Raw genomic sequence first — 22,082 nt, 5'->3', positions numbered from 1 at the left:
CTCAGTATAAAGCAGGGGGATTTCCAAGCCACCCCCCACTACCCTGCCACCTGACAGAGCATGTGCATTATGCAGCTTATGCTCCTCTTTCTGCTGAGCCGTGTGTGTGTGTGTGTGTGTGTGTGTGTGTGTGTGTGTGTGTGTGTGTGTGTGTGTGTGTGTGTGTGTGTGTGATCTGTCTCCAAAACAAACAGACTCACAGCCCTTCCTCTGTCACAGCTGAGTCTGGAGAGATAATGGAGCCTCTGATTCAGTCTCCTGGGCTATACGGAACAAGAAACACTGTGCTGTCCTTCTTTCTCCTCCTCTTTTAAAGACGCCTTGAAGGAGGAGGATGGGAGGAGATCACATGGGAGGGGTCATCAAGGACAGAGAGAGAGCTAGAGAGAGTTTTCCTCCTGTCTGACGAAGGGTTCATGTTCAACTTCGATTCAACTTTTTGGACTCATCATCACACTGTATTTTCTCTTGTACTCATTTGTCATGCAAATATGCAAAGGTTAATGCACAGACCGTACGCACACCCACATATGCACAAACTTGTGATTCAGTGCAAAACAAAGCAATTTCTCTCTTCAGCAGTAGCTCACTCTTGCCATCCACCCACGCCCAATGAATATTCATCTTCTCCATGTTTCCCTCTAACATCTAATTTCCTCTCAGTCTCAATCCTGACTGACAGTCAGCAGCCTGGTATTACAGCCCACTTAGCTCTCCCTTGATAGACCTGTCACAGTGCCACAGTGTTCCACAGTACGCTACAGTACCCACCAATTAAAGGCTTCCGCTGCAGCACCTGATTCTATTTGCTAGAGTGTTCAGAGTGCTCCTGGCAGGTGTCCCCAACCTCCCCTTCTGCCCCAAACATCTACAAAACCCATGGTGGATTTAAAGCCTTAGCACAAAGTCTTGCAAGTGTAACCTGGCACACTGGAGGAGTGGAGTGTGTGTGTGTGTGTGTGTGTGTGTGTGTGTGTGTGTGTTTGTGTGAAATCTGGTGTAAAACCTGACTCTGGAAGAGAGGCCCAGTCATCCAGACTTACAGTAACTCATAAATCTAGAGGACCCCCTAGGCATACTAGAATAGAGGCCCATTTCTCTACTCAACGCTGATCTAAAGCTCCACAGGAGTTAATTTTATTGCTCTGTGTGGGATTCCTTCCATCTTGTACTTGATGACATTGGGTGAACCTGCGATGTTACTTGATTTGTTTTGAGTAGAAACGTTCAGGTTTACTGCTTCTGCATAGGTCAGGGAAAACTCAGGGAAAGAAGGTTACTTTGTTGGACGTAAGCTAAACCATGATGGAAACAAATAATTCCTTGTCCTGTCATCCAGAAGTTAACCAGCTTTTATGTATACAATATATACTGAAATACTGTATAGAGTACTTGAGACATAGGACACCACTTGCTGCGGTACTACATGAGGGTCAGTGGGGGGCACCTTTCCCTCTTAAGCAAATAAAACCCCACACGCCCAGAGGCGTGTGTGTGTCAGTGGAGGCTGGCGGGAGGAGCAATAGGAGGACGGGCTCATTGTAATGGCTGGAATGGAATTAGTGGAACGGAGTCAAACATGTTCCATTCCAGCCATTACAATGAGCCCGTCCTCCTATAGCTCCTCCCACCAGCCTCCACTGGTGTGTGTGCATATGTTTGTGTGTGTGAGTGTGTGTGTATGGTGGGATTAGAGGTGACCCCTTTAGAGATGACACAGTTAACAACACATCCACCCTGGTGTCCACATTATAATCAGTAAGCCTCTCACTACCTAGCTAACTGTTAAGTCGTCACTGCAGATAATGAGATATGAGCTCTGGGCTGGCTGAGCCGCTCAGTGGACGGTTGAATAAAAACCCATACAGTTAAATAATGCATGAACCTAACGCTGCAACGCTCTGTTTGACTAATCAGTTCGCTTAAATCCTGTGCTGTACTGTTCTTTGGGTTTTACTGGAAAGATTTGATTTCCATTTACTCTCAGCTACTGTACAGAGTAAAACATTTTCATACATCGAATTTTAGCAAACGACTAAATTCAACACCCACAATATAAGCCATGTAGTGGAGCGAGAGAGTGAGAAATGGTTGTTAGTGGTGGGTGCCTAGTCAATTGGCAGTAACCTGTTTTGTCCCAAGCTCAGTAACTTGTTTTGTCCCAATACTGAATGTTAGGGTCAGCACTCAGTACAGAAGTCACAACCATTAATCTTCACTCATCTTAACAGGATAGGATGTGAGCAATAACCTACAGCTAGCTCCAACAGACAAGCTCATCACACTATTCAAAATCTCTCCCTCCACGACAGCTTTGTTGTCCCCTTTCTCCTCTCCTCAAAAACCCTCCAAACCCTCTCCTCCCTCCCTCCCTCCCTCCCTCCCTCCTCCCATCCATCCATCTGTGTCTCTGTTTGCATCTCATAACATGTTACCGTGGCAACATAGGCCCAGAGAGGTGGGGAACATTGCTTCCTCTGTCCCAGGGTTCCTAGAGCTCCATAACAGGCCTAATCACATAATCAGGCTTCGGGACAACAACACTCTTCAGCTGCACTTTCCCACAGGGTGTTAAAATATCTGTTTTCATGTTTTCTGCACATTGAATCCACAACTACGGTTTTAGAATGACACAATCATCTTTTGTGCATTGGGATCCACCAATTTTTTTTTGCACAAATCTCCCATTGACATCAATGCATGTCCATGATTTCTAAATGCGATAGTTCGGTTTGCACACGTATATTGCTCTCTGTATTTAAGATACCATCACAGAAGGATCCTGGGAATCCAAATGGAGCCTGCCAGATAGGTGCTTCATTATCTACCCTTGGGAAGACATATCCATATGTCTGGTTGGTTATTCCTTTTTATTCATTAGGTTTGCTCTTCTCAGTCCATTGTGTACTGTACCCATCCTTGAAATCCCACTTCAAGAAGTTGAGGTTATCGTGGAGATCTGTAGGCTTCTGTAACACTTCCTATAAATACTCTCTTCATAATGCATTATAAGCACATTTAGAATGCCTGAGCTATGAATCACGCATAATAATGCACAACATAGGCACTAATAACTGCTCATAAACATCTATGACTACATTCATAATGCGTTATGAAGAGGGCATTCATAGGAAGTGTTTACCAAGGCTTCTTCAGCATAGTCATGGTAATGTAAATCTCGGTAGGGAAATACCAAGCATGTCAATGAGATCTGCATGTCCCGGTTCAGACACACTGGAACAATGGCTGCTATGGGGAGTCCGGACCGGTTGTCAAGACAAGAAACAACCCTGACCTGGTGTTTTCAGGCATCGGTTCCATAAAGCAAGGGGGGAAAGTGAGTGTATGAGAGAGAGAGAAAGAAAGAGATAGGGAGAGAGAGTGTGTGTGTGTGAGAGAGAAAGAGAGAGAGAGCAAGAGGGAGAGAGAGGGATGCAGAGGCAGAGCAAGAGGGCGAGACAGGGAGGTAGAGAGAGAGAGCAAGAAGGAGAGAGAGAGGCAGAGAGTGTGTGTGTGAGAGAAAGAGAGAGAACAAGAGAGAGAGAGAGAGAGAGAGGGAGAGAAAGTGTGTGTGTGTGAGAGAGAGAGAGAGAGAGAGAGAGAGAGAGAGAGAGAGAGAGAGAGAGAGAGAGAGAGAGAGAGAGAGAGAGACAGAAAGAGAGAAATGTGTGAGAGAAAGAGAGAGAGAGAGTTGTGTGGCTCCCTCCCTATGAAAGCATGCACAGCAGTTGTATAACAGTTCGGTCAGCCAAGTGAACTGCGATATTCCAGACACTGAGGAGCAGCGAGGAGGAGGATTAACCCCATGTGAGACCGGATCAGCTAGCCTGGGTAAACCACTGCTGAGCACAGCGTTCAGTCTGGCTGAACCAGGCTAGCTGTGACCAGCAGGCAGCCATAATTAGAGCAAATGGACTGGTGGTTCCTCTTCTTCGCCCCTTCCCAGCTCAGACCACTGCCATCAATATGCCTTAGAGGGGATTTAGCTGGGATAAACGATGTGTGGTCCGACGGGCGGTGGCTTACTATCAATGGCAGTTTTTTATTGACAGGCATTTGTATGTATGTATTTGAGTTAGGCAGAAAGCCCACTATTGATGAACAAATACAAATGGCAAAGTATGTACAAGGATGTTTCTGTATGTGTCTGTGTACAAGGATTTCTTTTTTAGTGAAACCATTTTCAACTGACAGCACTCAGAGTCAGCACTCTATCTGAAGTAAAGTAACTAAAGTAACCATTCATGTTGGTTCAAACAAATGGATGACACTTGTACATGGAGGGCGCTCAGTATTGGTTAGCTATGGTGGTGGGTGGTTCCCCTTACCTGTCTTGTCCTCGAACCTCCACACAGGGACACTGGTGGCTGTCTGCAGGGGTGTGTCTAAGGGCAGGGGGATGCAGATATGGACAGGGTCCCACACCTGAACACTGGTCCCGTTACGACTGAAGAGCTGGGCATTGACCGCTGCCACCGCCGTCAGCTCCACCCAGCTATTATTAGCCCCTGGAGAGAGACGACACAAAGGTCTTTAGACCAAACACCAGTGTGGTGTAGAACCCAACAGTGGACAATTCCCAAACAAGTCTTGCTACCAAGCCTCTCAACACAGATAATGCTAATGCTACCATCACCATACAATTATCACAATATTCACCCTCAGCATTTTACTGTTTGTTCAGCATTCTAAGGCATCATCATCATCCTCATCATGGTTGACCTGGTTTCCACTTGTCAGAAGAGTCTTCCCAACATGTCAACCTTCCTCTACTTCATCATAATCATTACGACCGTTCAACCTTTTTCAAGTCCTCATCAATGCAATAGTTATTTGTTGTCACTGTCAATGCCTTCAACACACTTCAACAAAATGTATCTTTTAAAGAAGACACAGTGACACACTTGGTGCAGTTTCATGTTTGCTAGGAAGACTTGGTCATTATGGTCGGGTCGGCTCAAAAATACCAAATCATCCATCAACAACACCACAGGCTTCTCCTTGTTTGTGTAGCAAACTATTCCTTTCAACAGCATATTTCATCCTACAATGACAATGAAGTCACTGTAATCACTAAACCTAGTAACCTTAATCTAATCTTTTCGTGGACTTCAGGGAAGCAAAGACAATTATCACATCACAGATTGAAATAAACTGGGGCAGACCGCCAGTCACTTCACACTACTACCGTAGCATGGATGGACAGATTTTGACACGGAGAGGGGGAGATGTGTGAAGAAGAGTGTGATGTTCTGGAGAGAGCAGTCCTGTGGTGGTTTGGACTGACTATAAATCAATATGGTGTCTTTATTACGCACTCATCTTAGTGTTGGGTTGCAGAGACACTATCCATTGGCTTCTCATCATTCATGACACTCAGACACAATAATATGTAATCATACTTAACCCCTGGTTTCCTGCCATTATTTCTCATTGTTTGGGAGTTTTTGACAGAAATCTCTTTCGGTCAAAATCTCTCGATTTTCCACTAGAGCAATTCTACCTTTTCAGCCTGTCTTTTACCCATGTATTTTCCCTCCATCCTTCCTTCTCTCTCTTCCTATCTCATCTCCTGTGTCCCTCCTTCCCTCTCATTTTCAACCCTTCCTGTTCTCCTCCCTCCTTCTCCCTCCCGCCCTCCCTCTCTCTGCCCTCTCTTCTTCCTCTCCCTCCCTCCGTCCGTCCCTCCCACCTTCCATCCCCTCCCTCTCACCTGTGTCATTGCTCTCCAGGCCCAGTGGGTAGGGGAAACCTCCTATCTCATACTGACTCTGTGCGGACGTCAGCACAGCAGAAAGCTCTGGGTTGGTAGAGTTGAGGGCCAGAGTCACTGCTTTCCTCTGGAGCTGTATCCATGGCTGGTTTTTGACTCCTGGAGGGGGAAGGGGTGAGAGAGGAGAGGAAGTGGGGGAAGGAGAGGAGAGAGAGAGTGTGAGATTGTGGGTGCAACTGAACAAGAGGCATCAAGGTTACGGCATCGGCGTGGCAACCATATGCCATATGAAAGTTGATAATCCAAAGAGTTGAAGACAGTTTTCATTAGATATACATAGTACTGTTTATAATACTAGTAACAATAGAATATCAATATTTCCTCCCCACAAAACAGTTTTAGAGAGACACTGAATAATCTATCTATAATTTATTCCGATTATACAGAACCTAACCACGGGATCAACCCAACCCTCAAATTGAAATGACAACCAGCACACATACAGTAGGAGCATCCAGGGATAGTGGCAGCTAGAAGGATCTGCTGGTCTATAGTAAGACAATAGAGACTAACCCTGCAGGTTGGACAACAGTCCCCTAGTCTCCCTGCTGTCATACTATAATCCCATTCTCCCTGTTTAATTTGGCTTGCCACAAGGGAAAAAAGGGGCCTAAAAATACACTGGCCCCTCGTAACGGTGCCACTCGTCTGATATGATTAGTGTTTGGTGAGCATGGGGCCTGATCTGTGCAGACAGCCAGGCAAGCGTGTCCATGCAGATGGTCTAGACTTTACTGAACACCCCAGGCCTGCTGTGTTGTAGCATCCATCTCTATCTTATCCCTCTTTCTCTGACTACTGAACTGTCCTCATCGTTCCATTCCACCTCATCTCTAGAGTAGTTTGTTGCCACTTCTTTTCTCAGGTTCTCTTCGTCAATCTCTGTGAAACGTGTTCAGTTTCTGTCTTTTCACTCACATTTACCTATTTGACACTTTCCGTCTCCCTCAATTTCCCCTTGAACATTACATCGCTCTCATCTTTTCTCTACTCTCATTACGGGTTCACAGCAAAACTGAAACCTATTGCTATTCTCTGAATTCTTATTTTTTTGTTGACATTGTCAAATAACTCATTGGTAACAATCTTTTCCAATTTGGCACACAGAAACTAGATGCCATGGTCAAAAAGAATGCCACCGATTGTTATAAGCGGTCTCACTTAAACCCTCACATCTGTCTCCCTGTTTGATCTAAAGACTTGAAACTTTGCATGTAGGCGTCTTTCCTCATGCTGAACAAATTTGCCTCAAGGACCCATTAGGTCTGTCAGGATCGATTTTCCTCCATCTTGGAACTTCTTCTCATGAACCATAAGTCCAAATAACACAACATTCGGAATGTAGGCACATGGTACATATCTTAATTTGAGAAAAGCTTGGTTAAGAGATGGCTGAGTTATTGATAAACAGGAAATCTGATTTTACGTGTCTATTTATACTGAACAAAAATATAAACGCAACATGTAAAGTGTTGGTCCCATGTTTTATGAGCTGAAATAAAAGATCCCAGAAATGTTCTATGCGCACAAAAAGCATATTTCTCTAAAGTTTTTACATCCCTGTTGGTGAGCATTTCACCTTTGCCAAGATAATCCATCCACCTGACAGGTGTGCCATATCAAGATCAAGTTGATTAAACAGCATGATTATTACACAGGTGCACCTTGTGCTGGGACAAAAAAAGGCCACTCTAAAATGTGCAGTTTTGTCACAACACAATGCCACAGATGTCTCAAGTTTTGAGGGTGCGTGCAATTGGCATGCTGACTGCAGGAATGTCCACCAGAGCTGTTGCCAGAGAATCTAATGTTAATTTCTCTACCATAAGCCGCCTCCAACGTCGTTTTACAGAATTTGGCAGTACGTCTAACTGGCCTCACAACCGCAGACTACGTGTAACTATGCCAGCCCTGGACCGCCACATCCGGCTTCTTCACCTGCGGAATCGTCTGAGACCAGCCACCCGGACAGCTGTGGGTTTGAACAACCAAATCATTTCTACACAAACTGTCAGAAACCGTCTCAGGGAAGCTCATCTGCGTGCTCGTCTTCCTCACCAGGGTCTTGACCTGACTGCAGTTCGGCGTCATAACCGACTTTGATGGCCACTGGCACGCTGGAGAAGTGTGCTCTTCACGGATGAATCAACTGTACCGGGCAGATGGCAGACAGTGTGTATGGCGTCGTGTGGGTGAGCGGTTTGCTGATGTCAACGTTGTGAACAGACTACCCCATGGTGGCGGTGGCACGCATAAGCTACGGACAACAAACGCAATTGCATTCTATCTATGGCAATTTGAATGCAGCGATACCGTGACGAGATCCTGAGGCGTACTGTCGTGCCATTCAGCCGCCGCCATCGCCTCATGTTTCAGCATGATAACGCATGCCCACATGTCGCAAGGATCTGTACACAATTCCTGGAAACTGAAAATGTCCCAGTTCTTCCATGACCTGCATACTCACCAGAGTATGTCACCTATTGAGCATGTTTGGGATGCTCTGGATCGACGTGTATGACAGCGTGTTCCAGTTCCCGCCAATATCCAGCAACTTCGCACAGCCATTGAAGAGGAGTGGGACAACAGTACCCTGGACACAATCAACAGCCTGATCAACTCTATGGGAAGTAGATGTGTTGCGCTGCATGAAGCAAATGGTGGTCACACCAGATACTGACTGGTTTTCTCATCCACGCCCCCACCTTTTTATGTAAAGGTATCTGTGACCAACAGATGCATATCTGTATTCCAAGTCATGTGAAATCCATAGATTAGGGCATAATGAATTTATTTCAATTGACTGATTTCCTTATATGAACTGTAACTCAGTAAAACCGTAGAAATGATTGCACATTGCATTTATATTTTTGTTCGGTATAAATCCTTTGTAAATCCACTCCAGAATGGGCTATAAACCTGAAACTTTTTAGGTGATCAAAGACATTACCATGATGTAGAATTAAGTTTGGAATTGATATCTTACAAAAAAACAGTTTCTTCTCGTGGACTAAAAGGCAGATTCACTCCAAATGTGATATTTGGACTCATCACAATAGTCCCTAAAGAAATTGAGAAAACAACGTTGATGCATTCGAAGATGGCCACACTATACCAGCAGATACATATTAGCACATACGCTAATATGCAAAAATATGATAAAAATACTTTACAAATCTTCTTTGCATGACCCATATGACCAAATTACACCAAATGGAATGTAGACCCAGGGTACATGGCTTAACATAGTTTGAGAAAAATAAGCTAAGGGATTGGCCAAAAGATGGCGGAGTTATTGACAAATCAGAAATCAGATATTACGTGTCCATTTAAACCGCTGTAAATTCACTCCACAGTGGTCTATGAACTTGAAACTTGTCATCACTATCATGGACATCCCTAAAATGAACCACACCGAATTTGTTATTGATATTGCCAAATACAAGGAAACTATTAACAACTATTTCTTTGCATGTGTAATGCTAATGCTCAAAATCATCTGCAATGGACCACCCATACACAAAAATGTATGCACGCATGACTGTAAGTCGCTTTGGATAAAAGCGTCTGCTAAATGGCATATTATTATTATTATTATTATTTATCATCTTCTCATGAACCATATGTTAGATTCACTCCAGATTTTGTATTTAAACTCATTACATCAGTTTTTGTTTTTAAGAAAGAATTGTTGCTGCATTCAAATATAGCCGCACTGTACCTTATTCTCATGAACCAAAGGTCAGATTGACTCCATATTTGGTATATAGCCTCAATGAATTAGCCTCTAATTAATTTGAGAATGATTAGTTGCTGCATTCAAAGTCGGCCACACTACACCACTAGATGGCACCATATCACACCAGGGCTATAAGAACTGAACCAATGGACATGGGGCCATGTAATTTGGTATGTAAACCTTATGTATATGTCCTTAGAAGCTGTGTGAATATAAAGTCACTGCAAGCTTAGATGGCTGCACCAGACCAGTTGGTGGCACTATAGATGTCATTGGCACCACTGGCACCACAGGATACAAGAGCAATAACTATTGATCAAGTGAACTTTGTCTCATTCAAATGAATGTTAGATTTAAATTACGCAGCTGAACAATGTGACATATTGTGATTAGTATATCTGTATAATCTGTATAAATATTGTTGCCCTATTATGTGGTCTGAACATAGTAAAAAGTGGATATTTTTTTCTGGAAAATTAGAAAACGGAAGTCCCAGAACAAAACAAAGTCCCAGAATTCAAAGATACTGCAATACATAGCCGTGGGAAGTTTGTTTTTGTAGGGGGTGCCGACTGAAAAAATACATTGGGTGGGAAGAAAAAAAAAATCTGTTATAATAAAGCATTGCATGCATCTATGCAGACTAACAAAATCTCATTCCTAATTTGAAGAGTAGCCTAAGCATAGGACAAGATTCGGTAACAGTATCACTGCAGCCGAAGTTAATTTAACTCATGGGTGTTTGCAAAAAAGCCTGCAAAAAAGCCTGCTGTGAACAGCGCGCACATTGCTTTGTAGGCTACTGCATAATTACAAAGGGTTTGTGTGAGAGAGAGAGAGAGAAAATGAGAGGGGTGTTGTAACTAAATCATTGAACACAACATTGTGGCTAATTAAACTGAGCACAAAAATAAACGGTGTCAGGACCATGGACAGCTATGCGATCTATCGTGGAGAAAAGCGCTCACCTCGATCCACCACCATGGGTGGAAAACACCACTCACTGGGCCGCACCCAGCACTGTGTTGCTTAGTGGGCTAATAAGCCTACATGTTTGACATGAGTGGAGCAGGCCTTCTCTCATCCCGGGATTTACGGTGTTACCGGCATTGCATACAAGAGGGCACTAAAAACTTAAGAAAAGCCCATTGGGCCTCTATTATCAGAATGCTAACAAAATTAGCACAGACTAATAGTGAAAACACATAGACGCGGTTAGCTAAATGCTAACGAGGGAAAACAAAATCAAATCAAATCACATTTTATTTGTCACATACACGTGTTTAGCAGATGTTATAGCGGGTGTAGTGAAATGCTTGTGCTTCTAGCTCCGACAGTGCAGTAATATCTAACAATTTCACAATATACCTAATACACACAAAACTAGTAAGGAATGGAATTTAAGAAAATATACATATATGGACAAGCAATGACAGAGCGGCATGGACTAAGATACAGTAGAATATTATAGAATAGAATGCAGTATATACCTATGAGATGAGTAGTGCAAGATATGTAAACATTATTAAAGTGACTGTAAACATGATTAAAGTGACTAGTGTTTCATTTCTTAAAGTGGCCAGTGATTTCAATAGGCAGCAGCAGCCTCTAATGTGCTAGCGATGGCTATTTAACAGTCTGATGGCCTTGAGATAGAAGCTGTTTTTCATTCTCTCGGTCCCAGCTTTGATGCACCTGTACTGAACTCGCCTTCTGGATGATAGCGGGGTGAACAGGCAGTGGCTCGGGTGGTTGATGTCCTTGATTATCTTTTTGGCCTTCCTGTGACATCGGGTGCTGTAGGTGTCTTGGAGGGCGTGTAGTTTGCCCCCGATAATGCGTTCGGCAGACCGCTCCACTCTCTGGAGAGCCCTGCGGTTGCGGGCGGTGCAGTTGCCGTACCAGGTGGTGATACAGCCCGACAGGATACTCTCAATTGTGCATCTGTACAAGTTTGTGATGGTTTTAGGTGCAAAGCCAAATTTCTTCAGCCTCCTGAGGTTGAAGAGGCTCTGTTGCGCCTTCTTCACCACACTGTCTGCGTGGGTGGACCATTTCAGTTTGTCGGTGATGTGTACACCAAGGAACTTGAAGCTTTCACCTTCTCCACTGCTGTCCCATCGATGTGGATAGTGGGGTGTTTCCTGAAGTCCACAATCATCTCCTTTGTTTTTTTGACGCTGAGTGAGAGGTTATTTTCCTGGCACCACACTCCCAGAGCCCTCACCTCCTCCCTGTAGGCGGTCTCGTCATTGTTGGTAATCAAGCCTACTACTGTTGTGTCGTCTGAAAACTTGATGATTGAGTTGGAGTCGTGCTTGGCCACGCAGTCATGGGTGAACAGGGAGTACAGGAGGGGGCTGAGCACGCACCCTTGTGGGGCCCCAGTGTTGAGGATCAGCGAAGTGGAGATGTTGTTTCTTACCTTCACTACCTTCACTACAAGATACCATAGATTCCTACCTATGCTACAAGATACCCGAAGTCTATGGGTATATGCTAGCAGATACCCATAGACTTCCAGCCGTTAGCGCAACTACCTCTAACTTAAAAACATTAAAATGGTATCTACGAGTTCATCTGACTCTGTGGAAGTAGATAAAGGGCCTCATTGCCAAAATGTAACATAACCCATTAGGCAAATTGACCCCAGAATCAGTATATAAACTCAATACATTAAGTAATGACTAAGAATGATTACCTGCTGCATTCAGACCTACAGCACTCGACTAAACTTCACTTGCGTCATCATTTTGATTTCACTGATTGTACATAAAGGAAGATAGTTCCTACATGATAGAGTGCTTGCTTTGTTATCATACATGTTTTTGTGTCCTTTCTGTCTCCACCAACACTAGGCATTGAACTTTGACAGAGGGTCACAGAACCGCATGGTGGGATGACAGTCACATGCTGGAGAGTTTATTAGCTGATTGGAAACAGCATGTTTCATAATAATTAGGTTAAGTTGTGCATGTATGACTGTTTTCACCCATATACAATATACTCATGATACAACCCATGCTTGAATGTGAAACCACCTCAAAAAGAGCAGCCGCCAAGGGCTAATGTTTAATCGTAATGTCTTTAATTTCCTCTATGCAGCCATTCTTTACATTACTCATCATGTTTGCAATATGCTTGCAATATGCTGTTCAAAATGTTCAACCAAGCATAATCATTTTCACTCTATATAGTATCAGTGTGAATGCCAATGAAATAAGTAACCTAAATAGATACCCCTAACCACCCAAACAAACTCAGCTCAGCTCAAGTGAAGAACAGACAAACAAACCAGCGATATTACTGGACGATGCAGGAACTGTGGCCATTTATTGTCCCCAGCACAAGGTGCACCTGTGTAATGATCATGCTCTTTAATCAGCTTCTTGATATGTCACACCTATCAGGTGTGTTTATATTTTTGTTCAGTATAATTATATGGTCCTGTGAAGAGTGGAATTCCTCACAGAAGCCAGACCACTCCTTATCAGACTATGTCCCCTCAGAGCTGTGCTTTAACTTTTTATTCTCCACCATTCCTTTCCTGCCTCTCTGCTCCCTCCTTTCCGTAGCCCCCCCCCCCCTCCATCTGAGGGGCCAAGCCGCTGCCCTTCCTTCACTGAAGCCAGCAGCCCAGGACAGTGACATGATCTGGGGCATGGCTCTAGAAAACACAGAGCTGACTGGTTGGTACAGGGGGTCCTCTCTGGGTCATCTTCCCATAAGGAGCCCTGAACAGTGCCCGTCTGTTAAGCAGAGCAGGATCCCAGCCAGACTGAGGAGGAAGTTCTAGCACAAAGGAAAGATAGAGAGAGAAGAGGACTGAGGAGAAGGGAGTATGAATACTCACACAAACAAACCTCAAAAGGACTCTGCAATGGCCCTGAGAGGCAGGAAGACTGGGTCACTCCTTGGGTTCTGCTCTGAGAGGAGGGGAAGGGGGGTGCCAGGGTCCACAGGGGGAGAGTGGCGGTGGGGGTCCCAAGAGAGAACATGGGTCATCCATCACCTAAATGTCCCCCCACTGAAAGCCTGGTTGAGATTAAGAAGAGCCCCAGAGGAAATAGGACACTGATTCATTCCACCCAGCCATTCATCAGTTAAAGTACTGCACTCCATTTCACAAAGCGTGTTGGAGTTTCATTGGGCCATATAATGTAATTACTCATTCATAGAGCTGTTGCGGTGACCGTATTACAGCCACACCGGCGGTCACAAGTCATGAAAGCAGTCAAAGAGTGATGGCCTCTATTAAAAAGAGGAGGAACCCATCAGCTTTCTATAGGCTAGGCCTACTATATTTATTTCTCAACTTTCCAAATATTAAGCACATTGCTTATCTTTACAACAGGAGTATAGCCTACCTGGATGGCATGAAAATGAACCAAGGGAAAAGCGGTCCTCCATTCACTATTTAAGTGCATAGATGACATGTGTTTTTTCCCCTGTTCCTGTTTCGAGATAGGTGCATGATAATGGTCCATTCTAAATCAAAACAAATGTCACACATATATTATTATAGTATATGTAAAGACAAGATTAAATCAAGAATAGTCTGATGGGTGACAATATTAGCCTATCACTTGTGATTTATATATTATCACTTGTGAATGATGCCCAGCATAAGGCAAGAGACAATACCTTTTTATTTGCGGCTTTTTCTAATCATAGTCGCATACCTCATGTAGCCTAGCCCATAGGCCTATATGTTTTGATAGGGTTTGTATCACAACTAAAGTGGCCAAATAACTTCTTAAAATGAAGCACATTAATCCGCTTTACATGGGGTGTAGTGTCTAACTGGCATACATAAGCAGCGCGTGTGTTTCAAGTTTGGTGAAGATCATTTTCACCATAAAAATGCACCTTTATAACAAAAGCATTACATGAATAATCACATTTTGATAATGGTGTTTTCCCACTAATGGAACATCCGTGCTTATAGACTGCTGCCGTGTGCGCATTGTTGCGCTTATAATGTGAAGAAATAGCCTAATAGTTTATCAACATTTTAAGCTAAACACTCTGATCTGTTGCTTCAGCCACATTGCGTAAAAAAGACTATGTTTGGAATATTTATTTCTCACACAGAATATGTCAACTTTTGTACTATGGGGGATAGTAGATTGACATAGGCTAGTGATTTTGCTGTTCGTTAGGCCTACTCATTTTGTTGGCTGATGAAAAGTAAATGTGGACAGTTCTTCCAATATCTTCAATATGCACCTCGGAATTGGATAAGGACGTGAGCAGTTGCGTCCCCGATGTGTCGGTCTTCACTTGTAGCCTGTGAGAAAGACCCGATCACCTGATGGAGAGCCATGTGAGTGAGAGGTGCTTCGGAGCACGCAGCACTCCGGGCCAAGGGCACAACGGCCTTTGGCCGCAAATGTCATGGATTTTTTTAGGGAGCATTATGGCCACACAAAGGGGATGCCACCGTGAAATGCTTGTCAAATTGTGAACGAGAGACTGGTGAATTGTGTACAGCCTGCGCAAAAAAACAAAGCAGAGCTCATGTCTTTCAAGCGACTTTTTTCAAATCATCATTAGAGTCACATCATGCAGCCTTACAATGTATTAAAAATCAAAACATATAGCCCAACGTTTGTAGAACAACTAAAGTTACATTAATAACTCTAAATTAAGCATATAGGAGTACCTAGTTCTTTGTTAACCGCTCAACACAGAATAGCCACATGTGCACACTCCCTCAAATTGTTTGGAGAAAATATCCTTTCTATTTTATTCAGCTTTGTTCAATTGTATTCTTCATACTATAAAATAATATGAAATAATGCCACGGAATTCTAAGCAAATCTTGTCTGTTAAATGAACTAGTGTAGGCCACATCCATTTGGCAACAGCCAGATCAGAACCTAACATAGGGACAACTCAGAGTATGCTATTCTGTTCTTCTGAAATAGACTACATTTTCTTCATATCATGCTTCTTTAGACCTGTTTAAAATAAATAATGGATTTATTAGACTTTTTAAAATGTAGATGTCCCAAAGGTCTGCATAAGTGGCTTGTAGGCTATGTGTGGAAGCCAGGAGATGCTAAATGTGTTTATGTTAATTGACGGTCAATTACCGTGAGACTGACAGGCATTTGCTTGACAATCACCGGCTGGCGAAATTTTGTGACTGCCACAGCCCTACTCATTCATTCACCAAAAGTAAGGTCATGCATAGAAGACAGAAGACGCAGGCATACAACTGAACCTTTTCTAGATGGATAAGTGCTTTTGACGTTGAGGGGGTACCGCCATCAGAGGTGACAAATGAATGGCGGTGCCCTGCATTATGTGACGTCGTCTTATTGATGCCGCCCAGAGCCAGGGGTTGGCTGGGGGTGAAAGTTCAGCCGAAGCATGCCATCTGTCAACTAGACTGGAAAACACACAGGAGTGAGGACTGGGGAGTGCCTCTTTGTGTGTTGCGCTGTAAAGCCCATGCTAACGCTAACCCCATTGAGTTTAGAGTTCGGTGGCTGGCTGAGGAGGCAGAGGTGCCTGTGGTCTGGGATGGTTTGGCAGCTTTCCAGTGTCTGTCTGGAGGCACTCTCTCTAGGTATTTGATCATGCTGGACACACTGTGTCCAAGCTCCCATGGCATGGGCGGAATGGCGGTCTGGCAGTTCTGACAAATACCAGAAGGGCCGGACCATCTTCTATTAGGGTGGGTTGGTTTAAATTGACCCCCCCCCCCCTTAAAAAAAAAAATGTATATATATATACTGAACAAAAATATAAACGCAACATGTAAAGTGTTGGTCCCATGTTTCATGAGCTGAATTAAAAGATCCCAGAAATGTTCCATGCACACTAAAATGTATGCCCCTACCTCATCCAGACTCAAAAGATAGGGCTTCATACTAAATGGGTGCTGCTGAATAATTGTGCTATACGCCACAGCACTAATCAACATATAAAAAGGGTTGATGCTGCGAACATGGCTTGGCGTCGAGACAGCAGGATGAGATAGGACAAGTGGGATTTCTGAGAACGCTCTGTACCCTTTGTTCCCTCATTTCCATACCAACGGACAAGGCCCAGGTGTTCAGTACAACATCACAGAGCAAGGACAGAAACAATGGAGGGGGCAGAGCATATGGAGAGAGGCATGATGGGAAAGCGTGACGACCGAGCGTAGCCACTGCAGAGCAGCATATGCCAGACGCGGAGGCTGTTGACATTTACATAATGTTATGTGTGTGTGTCGTAAAGGCTTGACATTTGAGTTAGAAGTGCAGCTGGGGAGCAGTGATTGATTGAATCACAGCATGATTTGTGCTAGCTAGGTTACAGCCACTTACTGCTGACACTGTATGTGTTTACCCATTTTCTGAGACAACCAATTGACTTCCCTAGAGGTTTTTCTGTAGATGTGGACAAATCAGGCTCAATGCCATAGCTGAGAAATAGCCGTATCGATATCCCTGCTATGGTCTCTATCATGAAGCACACAGATAAGACACACAACCAGATGAGTAAAGGTTGAGACATACTTCTAGGGCCTTTGACTGGCTAACAACCCCTCATAGCACAGTACCTTCAGAGCCTGAATATGCCTCCACCAAAGGACTGTCGAGGGGATAACTTAGCATCCCGTGCTGCTCAAATTAATTGTGTGAATGGCTTCAATCCATTTGGCAAAAGTTATTGAAACTGGCCTCCAAAAGTGAACTGTGTGTAAAGCTACAGCGGTCTACCCAGTCATTCACAGCAACACTGCTTCATCCCCAGTAATGCATTATTATGATGTCTGAGCCAAGAGACTTAACACACTCTATGCAACACAACATATAGGGGAGTCAATTCAACCTTGGCCTATTTCAGTAGCGCTGTTCTGAACTCACATCACAATGGGGTGATTCTGCTAGGAAGAGAAATGTAGGCTTTATGGGCAAAGATAGAGTGTTAAGTATATTGAATCATCTTTAAAACAATGTAACGAAAGAGATAAAAAGATCAAGGTTGTACAATGATGCCTTCATTGCAGGCTGTCCTTGAATGATATACAGTAGCTGCTACTACTTGTGCAATGATGTTTCAGTTTTAGTTCAACCATAATGACAATAACACAGACTGGACTAATACTCAAATAGGCTACAATGTTGACTAAATAGCTAACATACTTTGTGATTACACAGCTTAATTACACCAATCATGTGCTGCATGCTTTCAAGTACACAGCCACACTAACAGTCCCACTCTACCAAACACAGCATTTTGGGTTTTGTCAAACACAGCTTGAAAAGCACCCCCCTCTCCTCTCCCCCTTCATTGGTACTCCTCCATCTCTCCAAAACACTTTAGTTTCCTGCCACCGGTTGTCTCCACGGTGACCACCCTCAGCACTGAGCGCTGCACTTTCAGATGGCCTCTCATCAGTTCCTATCCATCAGCACAAGGATCTACTGTCTTTCTTCTCCCTGTTACTAAGGCCCTCGTCGTGATACACTACCGTGCTTAGTCCTCCTGAGAGACTCGTCTCTACCGCTTAGATACAGCAGAGAAAACGTGCTAAACTGCTCCTCGCTTAACCGACTGAGCGAGAATACCCTGGAGGCATTGAGAGAGAGCGCGAGAGAGTGGGATAGTGTGTGTGTGTGAGAGAGAGAGTGTGTGTGAGAGAGGGAGTGTGTGTGAGTACGTGTGTGTGTCTTAACCGACTGAGCGAGAATACCCTGGAGGCATTGAGAGAGAGTGGGAGAGTGTGTGTGAGAGAGAGAGAGTGTGTGTGAGAGAGTGTGTGTGTGTGAGAGAGAGTGTGTGTGTGTGTGTGAGAGAGAGAGTGTGTGTGAGAGAGAGAGTGTGCGTGTGTGTGTGAGAGTGTGTGTGAGAGAGAGTGTGTGTCAGCAAAATGACCACATCCTCTATAAAAGTTGCCAGATGCTCTAGATGTTAAAAGAGTTGTATAACTGTATCTCATCCTGACTCAATTAAGTACTATTCAAACCTGACTAACTAACTAAGAACACAGGGGTAGCTAGTCATTGGAGCTGGTTAAGTATTTGTGATATTTTATTAGGATCCGCATTAGCTTTTGCGAAAGCATCAGCTACTCTTCCTGGGGTCCACACAAGACATGAAACATGACATAATACAGAACATTAATAGACAAGAACAGCTCAAGGACAGAACTACATACATGTAAAAATGGCAGACATAGCCTACATATCAATATATACGTAGGTCAGGGTGCCTTGTAAGGAAAAAGAGCGAGTAAACTGCCTCTCCCATCAATCCTATTAGCTAATGTTCAATCATTTGAAAATAAATTAGCTGACCTAAGATTATGGTTATCCTACCAACGAGACATATACTAAGGAAGTCTTGAGGTTTTGCTCGCCTGAGGTAGAGTATCTTATGATAAGCTGTAGACCACACTATTTACCAAGAGAGTTTTCATCTATATTTTTCATAGCTGTCTATTTACCACCACAAACCAATGATGGCATTAAGATTGCACTCAATGAGCTGTATAAGGCCATAAGTAAATAGGAAAACGCTCATCCAGAGGCAGCGCTCCTAGTGGCCGGGGACTTTAATGCAGGGAAACTTAAATCAGTTCTACCTAATTTCTACCAGCATGTTAAATGTACAACCGGAGGAAAAAAAACTCTAGACCACCTTTACTCCACACACAGAGACGCATACAAAGCTCTCCCTTGCCCTCCATTTGGCAAATCTGACCATAACTCTATCCTCCTGATTCCTGCTTATAAGCAAAAACTAAAGCAGGAAGCACCAGTGACTCGGTTAATAAAAAGGTGGTCAGATGACACAGATGCTAAGCTACAGGACTGTTTTGCTAGCACAGACTGGAACATGTTCTGGGATTCTTCAGATAGCATTGAGGAGTACACCACATCAGTCACTGGCTTCATCAATAAGTGCATCGATGACGTCGTCCCCACAGTGACTGTACGTACATACCCCAACCAGAAGCCATGGATTACAGGAAACATCCGCACTGAGCTAAAGGGTAGAGATGCCACTTTCAAGGAGCGGGACTCTAACCCGGACGCTTATAAGAAATCCCGCTATGCCCTCCGACGATCCATCAAACAGGCAAAGAGTCAATACAGGACTAAGACTGAATCGCACTACACCGGCTCTGACGCTCGTCAGATGTGGCAGGGCTTGAAAACGATTACAGACTACAAAGGGAAGCACAGCCGCGAGCTGCCCAGTGACACAAGCCTACCAGACGAGCTAAACCACTTCTATGCTCGCTTCGAGGCAAGCAACACTGAAGCATGCATGAGAGCACCAGCTGTCCCGGATGACTATGTGATCACGCTCTCCATAGCCGATATGAGTAAGACGGATTACCAGGACGTGTACTCCGAGCATGTGCTGATGTAACGATCCCTGCAGTCTGAGTCGGTTTCTGTCTGGGTACTAGTTTTTCTGCTCGGGATCTCCAGTTTCCCGAGGGTCCTGGAATGCTCCCTGCCTGGTTGCCGGGCAACGTTGCTAGGCGGGAGCTCTCTTGATTTCCGCACCTGCATCCCATCAGCAATCTGCACACCTGGTCCTGATCATCACCCTTCTTAGGCTCTGTCCTAACATCCATTCCCTGCCGGATCGTTAGCCATGAACAGTATGTTTATCAGTGGATCAGCCTTAGAGCATGTAGCGTTAGTTTTGTTGTTTTGCACCTTGTTTGCTTGTTTTGTACTTACCTCCGTTTTGTTCCATCTGCAGTCACTCATCCGGAACCTTCATCCAACCTCTGCCTGATGGTCGGCGGCTGCCGAGCCATTACTGGACCTACCACTGCACCCTCAACAACCCATCCACGCCACCCGCTCTGTTCCCTGGATTATTCAGCCTCACTCGTGGATCTATTAAATAAACACTCACCTTTGTTTCAACCTACCTTGTCCTGGTCTGCTTCTGGGTTCTGGCTTAGTAAACCGTGACAGAACGATCCGGCCAGTAATGAACCCAGCGGACCTGGACTCTGTTCGCCATGCCATTACCCATCAGGAGAAGATGTTGGGCCATCATAGCACGGAGCTACAGGAGATCGCGTTGGCAGTTCGGAACCTTTCTACCGGTCTGACGGAGGTCCAGAACCAGCGCAAGTTTCCGGTGGAGGATCCACTACCGGTTTCACCCATCTCGCCTGCCGCTTCTGGAGCTGTGTCCTTCCGTGAGCCCAAGGTTCCGACGCCGGATAAATATGAGGGGGAGCTGGGAAGATGCCGTTCTTTCCTTATGCAGTGTGGGTTAGTGTTCGATCTACAGCCCTACTCTTATGCCACAGACAAGGCTAGGATAGCCTTTGTGATTGAGTTGCTGCGTGGTCGAGCGCTGGAGTGGGCTTCAGCCGTTTGGGAACGACAGGACCCCTGCATGGCTTCATACCAGGGGTTCACGGCCGAGATGAGGAAGCTCTTCGACCATTCCGTCCGAGGGAGGGACGCAGCTAGGCGCCTGTTTTCGCTTCGCCAAGGAACTCGCAGCGTGGCCGACTTCGTGATCGAGTTCAAGACGTTGGCTGTGGAGAGTGGGTGGAATGAGGAGTCTCTGCAAGCGGCCTTTTACCTGGGTCTGTCGGAGCAGCTCAAGGATGAGTTGATCTCCTATCCGGAGCCTAGTGACCTGGACAGCTTGGTAGCCTTGTCTATTCGGGTGGATAATCGAGTCCGAGAGCGAAGGAGGGAGAAGCAATGGGTTCCGTCCAATCGATCAGCTTCTCAGGTTCCAGTCGGGTCGGGGATTGGACCAGAATACGTCGATCATCGTCCACCACACAGGATTAGTGGAGAGGTCCTGTCTCCCGATTCTGAACCAATGCAAGTAGGGCGGCACGGGTTAACCAAGGAGGAACGCCAACTCAGATGTAGGACTAACTGTTGCCTCTACTGTGGTGGTTCGGGACATTACCTCGCCACCTGTTCCCGGCGGTCGTCAAACTGCGCGGCTCGCTAAAGTTGGGAGGACTTGTAGCGAGCCAGTTTCGACCTCTCAATACCTCTGTCAGACCCCGTTTCCCGGCTACCCTTATGAACAGGAATCAGAGCTTAGCGATTAACGCTTTTATCGATTCAGGTGCCGATGGAAGCTTTCTTGATGCCGAGTTGGTGGAACAGCTGGGGCTTTCCAAGGAGCAATTGCCGGAAGCCATTGAAGCGACCACTCTGAACGGCAGTAGTCTGGCACGTATCACGATGAGGACTGAACCGGTTAAGATGCTGTTGTCGGGGAATCATTCGGAGATGATTTCATTCTTCATTCTGCCGTCTTCCCATGTTCCTCTGGTCCTTGGATACCCCTGGCTGAAGGAACACAATCCCACGTTCGATTGGGTGACGGGCAAGGTAACGAGTTGGAGCCTTGATTGTCATGCTAACTGTCTCAAGACTGCCTGTCCCCATTCGGTTCCCAGTCAGGTGATTGAGGCTAAACCCCCAGATTTGTCCCTGGTTCCCGAGACATATCACGATTTGGGGGAAGTGTTCAGTAAGCAGAAGGCTCTGTCACTCCCCTCCCCACCGACCATATGATTGTGCCATCAACCTGTTCCCTGGAGCTGTCTACCCCAAG

At 45.0% G+C, this 22,082-nt stretch overlaps 1 protein-coding gene across 1 annotated transcript in view; it reads right to left on the bottom strand.

The window, feature by feature from the left end:
* Positions 1–22,082, bottom strand: part of LOC121550234 (protein FAM171A2) — a 77,197-nt gene that overhangs the window by 14,736 nt on the left and 40,379 nt on the right. The window contains exons 4-5 of the mRNA XM_041862403.2: positions 5,714–5,872; positions 4,329–4,508 (exon numbers count right to left, since the gene is read on the bottom strand). Coding sequence (XP_041718337.2) covers positions 4,329–4,508; positions 5,714–5,872 — 339 coding nt within the window. The remainder of the gene's footprint in view (positions 1–4,328; positions 4,509–5,713; positions 5,873–22,082) is intronic.

Source organism: Coregonus clupeaformis, chromosome 35, assembly GCF_020615455.1.
Source record: "Coregonus clupeaformis isolate EN_2021a chromosome 35, ASM2061545v1, whole genome shotgun sequence".
Classification (NCBI taxonomy): Eukaryota; Metazoa; Chordata; class Actinopteri; order Salmoniformes; family Salmonidae; genus Coregonus; species Coregonus clupeaformis.
This window is presented reverse-complemented; position numbering and strand designations above follow the sequence as displayed.